At 42.4% G+C, this 4,991-nt stretch overlaps 1 protein-coding gene across 1 annotated transcript; it reads left to right on the top strand.

Annotated features, from left to right (window-relative positions):
* Positions 1-519: 519 nt before the first annotated feature.
* LOC123141566 (serine/threonine protein kinase OSK1) lies at positions 520-4,991 on the top strand (the record flags this gene model as incomplete). Its single annotated transcript, XM_044560678.1, is given in 10 exon segments — positions 520-701; positions 1,963-2,147; positions 2,390-2,572; positions 2,682-2,813; positions 2,905-3,090; positions 3,296-3,385; positions 3,453-3,536; positions 3,642-3,770; positions 3,849-4,073; positions 4,508-4,991. Coding segments are annotated over 10 exon segments (1,503 nt in total). The 3' UTR covers positions 4,622-4,991.

The following is a 4,991-nucleotide window of genomic DNA, read 5'->3' as shown; positions in this document are numbered from 1 at the left end:
GTCAGCCCCCGCCGCATCTCCTCTCTACCCCTTCTTCTGCCCTCCCCTACGGCGGCCGCCGCCGAATCCAGCCGCCCGTCTGGGGCAAACTGGGCCCGTCAAGCTCCGCTCCGCTCTGCCCCTCGCCTGCCGAGCTGCTCGCCGATCCGAGCCGCTCCGCTCGTGCCGCCGCGCTCCACCCCGCCCGCCTCCCCAGATCCGGGAGCCCGCGCCCTCCCCTGTGCGCGTGCGCGTGCGGCCGCGCCGCAATCTCGCCAGTCCAATCGCGCCGGATTGTGTTTCCGGAGAAGAAACGTTTGCGTTGGGTGGGATCGGCAAGCGACCCGAGCCTCCTTCCACTCCTCGTTTCATCAATCCACAAATCGCGCCTAGCTTCCGTCTCTGGTCTGCCGCACCAAGTGTGGCCGCCCACGCATGTGTAGATCCGACCGTAGCTATGGCACCCCTGAGCTGGTGATAATAGCTTTTAATTCCTTTTTTTGCTTTGCCGCTGAATCGCTTGGCTGTGATTTATTTTAGGTCGACGATGGACGCAGCAGGCAGAGATGCCAACCCGCTGGCCGGCTACCGGATAGGCAAAACCCTCGGCATCGGGTCCTTTGGTAAGGTGAAGATCGCCGAGCATATAATTACGGGCCACAAGGTCGCAATCAAGATCCTCAATCGCCGTAAGATCAAGAGCATGGAGATGGAAGAGAAAGGTTGGTCATCGCTCATTCTGTTCAGAAAGCTTGTTTCTGTTTCTGGAGTACCTACAGTGTACATAGATTTGCGCCCGTTGAGAAAAGCTCATCAGAGGGCCATCTGCGTGTTTCTGCTGTAAGGTAGAAAGTAGAAACTGTCAAACACTTCATCCTTATTTCTGTTATAATCCTGTGATGCTTTAGCAATCAACTTGCAAGTTTTCATTTGGCTGTTGTCGATATCTAGTTTAAGTATGAGAATTGTCCATCCATAGTTTCTTGAATTTGTTATGTTAGAAGTTCCTGTTTGTGACTTCCCTGATCAACATGTACCCGTACTTTTCCCACTTTTGCTGTTTTGTACTTTGTAAAATCTCAGTTTTTTTTTGCTATTTTACAGCAAAAAGAAAAACCAGTATACTAAGATTATTTATGCATCCTCATATCATACGGTATTATGAGGTCATACATACCCCAGTGGATATTTATGTTGCTATGGAGGGGTGGATGAACGAGCTGCTCGTTAAGCTCGTGCTCATTAAGACTCGGGTCGTTAAGCTTAACGAGCAAAAATCCCTCCTAGGCTCTGTTAAGCTCGTGAGTGTTTGCGAGCGCTCGTTAACAGACTACGATGTGTTACGACCTACATTTTGAGAGTGTGTGTGTGACTTTTATGAAGGAGTATGGTGACTACAGGAGGAGGTGCCCTAGTTTCCTGCCTCCTATGGGCTATGTTAGGTCGATTTGATTGAATAGATGGACCGAGGTGTCGCGAAAATGTTGTCACCTAAGAAAAGAATATGTGTTGTGTTGTACTAGCGAGCTCAACGAGCTGTCGTGAGACTCGTTAAGTTTAACGAGCTGAAATCAGTGATTGGCTTTGTTCATTAAGAAGTGACCTACGAGCTTAATTAGCCAAGCTATCGATCGCTCATTAGGCTCTCGAGCTACGAGCTAGTGATTGACTCCGTATGTTAAATCTGAAGAGTTGGTTGATTACATTGTTTGATTTGCATGTTTCTAGTAGAAGGTAGAAAGCACAACCTCTCAAACTATTCAACCTTATTTGTGTTATAAACCTATGATGCTTTAGTAATCAACTTGCAAATTTCTGTTGGCTGATGTGTCTAGTATAAGTATCACAATCAATAGCTTGTTGATTTTTTTACATTATAAAAGCTGCTGTTTGTTACTTTGCTGATTGACATATACTTGTATTCTTGCCACTATTGTTGTTTTGCACTTGCTCAATTCTCAGTTTTTTTTTGCCAATTTACAGTGAAAAGAGAAATCAAGATACTGAGGTTATTTATGCATCCTCATATCATACGACTTTATGAGGTCATAGATACCCCAGCGGATATTTATGTTGTTATGGAGTATGTTAAATCTGGGGAGTTGTTTGATTACATTGTTGAGAAGGGAAGGTTACAAGAGGAAGAAGCTCGTCGCTTTTTCCAGCAAGTACGTTTCTTTCACTTCCCTGAATTCATTGCAAAGATTGGGTCAAGCCCTTTTATTGATTTATTCTACAGTTATAAATTCAGTATGCTACCATTAGCTAATATAAAGTACATGTCATGTTTGTTAGTCATATTTGTCACTGTAGATACTTTGTTTTTGCCTGCTTCTATCATAATATCATTGTGTATCAACATTATTCACTGCTTATGGTACGCTATTTATTTGTTTCACCTTTCATACAGATTATATCTGGTGTGGAATATTGCCATAGAAATATGGTGGTTCACCGTGATCTGAAGCCAGAGAACCTTCTGTTGGATTCGAAATGTAATGTTAAGATTGCAGATTTTGGCTTAAGTAATGTTATGCGTGACGGCCACTTTCTGAAGACTAGTTGTGGTAGCCCAAATTATGCAGCACCCGAGGTATATCTCTAGAATAGCTTGTTTGACACTTCACAGGGTTAATAAATGTTGATATTGTGATAATGTGTCACAACTCTGATACCAGACAATGTTTTCTACATTTGCTTAGGTGATATCAGGTAAACTGTACGCTGGCCCTGAAGTTGATGTTTGGAGCTGTGGTGTTATTCTGTATGCCCTTCTTTGTGGCACTCTTCCATTTGATGATGAGAACATACCAAACCTTTTTAAGAAAATAAAGGTTAGCAACTATCTTCTTCAGTTTACTGAAAAATGTGCTATACCATTTCATCTTATATCCAGTGAATAAGTTATCTTTTTTGTCATTATAGGGGGGAATATACACCCTTCCTAGTCACTTGTCTCCTTTAGCAAGAGATTTGATCCCAAGAATGCTGGTTGTTGATCCTATGAAGAGGATTACCATACGTGAAATCCGTGAACATTCATGGTTCAAAGCTAGACTTCCACGCTATTTGGCCGTGCCTCCTCCAGACACTGCACAACAAGTCAAAAAGGTATGCTGATGATGCTGTGTATCAACATGAACTTTAAGATTTTTGCAACCTTTGCTCTTATGGCATTCTATAACAGTGGTGAATATATTTATTTTTCTTTATCTTTGTGTATTCATATATGTACAAAATGGGAGTCCTTTCTGCGTTATTACACTTTCTTTATGCATGTTCAGGAGTAATTTTGACGTCACTATGAATTTTGTAGCTTGACGATGAAACTCTGAATGATGTTATCAAAATGGGATTTGACAAGAATCAGCTCACTGAATCTCTTCAAAAGAGATTGCAAAATGAGGTATTTGCATTACTCTGTTCTTTTTGGTTGTTCTTAATGGAACAATTACTAAATTCTACCTGTGCAGGCGACAGTTGCATATTATTTACTCCTGGACAATAAGCTTCGTACAACCAGTGGCTACCTTGGAGCCGAGTATCAAGAGTCAATGGTGTGTTGGGAGTTTTTTTTCTCATTTGTATAGCTTGTGCTGTAGATTGCAATTGCTCTTGTACTCGTACTGCTACTCATTTGCTGTGCTTTCTGTGATATGCAGGACTCATCTTTCTCCCAAGTTTCACCTGAAACACCAAGTTCAGCATCTGAAGCTCGGCAGTATGGTTCTCCAGGGTTTGGCTTGAGGCACCATTTTGCAGCTGAGAGGAAATGGGCTCTTGGTCTTCAGGTAATTTTGGTTTGAAATTCATCTTGCTATAACTGAAGCCGAAATCCTTAGATTTTCTTACTTTATGATATTTGACAGTCTCGAGCACATCCACGAGAAATCATAACTGAAGTGCTTAAAGCTCTGCAAGAGCTAAATGTTTGCTGGAAGAAGATTGGGCACTATAACATGAAGTGCAGGTGGAGTCCTGGCTTTGTTGAGACTATGATGCATAACAACAATGGCTTCGGTGTGGAATCTGCTATAATTGAAGCTGATGGCCTCAGTGACAAATCAACCCACATCGTGAAGTTTGAAATTCAGGTACCCTTCTAATCTTAACCATCTGCCGTTAGTTTGTGAGCTGGTCCTGATTTGCAAATTTGCCATGTGGTTATGTGAACAATCTAATGCATAAGCCTCAGCGTTGACATGTTTTTCTACTCCTTGTGTGATGGCTAAGCAGTGAAATTAATTTTGTTACTCCCTCCGATCCATATTAGTTGATGCTGCGTCAATTAATATGGATCGGAGGTAGTAGTGCATTTGCATGTAAGATTATCGTTAACTATTACTCCCTCTAAACAAATAGAACCTTTAGTGATCTAAAACGTCTTATATTTGTTTACAGAGGTAGTATCATATTCAGGCATGTTCATAATCAACCTTATTTTCGCTCATATCACACTTCTTTTTGCTTGCATAAAGTTAATCCTCTGAGGATGTGCTAGGTGTTGATACACTTATGCTCTTTGCAGCTCTACAAAACAAGGGATGAGAAGTATCTTCTCGACTTGCAAAGGGTCAGTGGACCACAGCTCCTGTTTCTGGACCTGTGTTCTGCCTTTCTAACCCAGCTGAGAGTCCTCTGATCCTGATGAAGATGGTGACTTCCCAACTGCAAAGCCCCACAGCTTCCTGCGACGTGCGAAGTTACAGTCAAGGTGTACATAACTATCATAATCCTCCAGTAGAATCTACTCCTGGGGTATGTAGACGCTAGAGAACCACGTGGTTTTATTTTGATGGTTCAGGACTTATTTACTATAAAACCAGAGGTGGCGGGCTAGAGGCATCCCTGTTCCTTCGTCCGCCAGCCACCAATGGTGCTATATGACGCTTGTAGCCCTATATTTAGTCCTTGGACTTTTTCTGGCTTGGCAATGTTCTTTACTAGTAGTAACATAATGCCATCCTGAGAATAACCTCTTGTTACAATGGAAGTTGTGCTGTTGACATGAA

This window comes from Triticum aestivum, chromosome 1B, assembly GCF_018294505.1.
Source record: "Triticum aestivum cultivar Chinese Spring chromosome 1B, IWGSC CS RefSeq v2.1, whole genome shotgun sequence".
Classification (NCBI taxonomy): Eukaryota; Viridiplantae; Streptophyta; class Magnoliopsida; order Poales; family Poaceae; genus Triticum; species Triticum aestivum.
The sequence above is the reverse complement of the archived record's forward strand: the minus strand, read 5'-3'. Positions and strand labels throughout refer to the sequence as shown.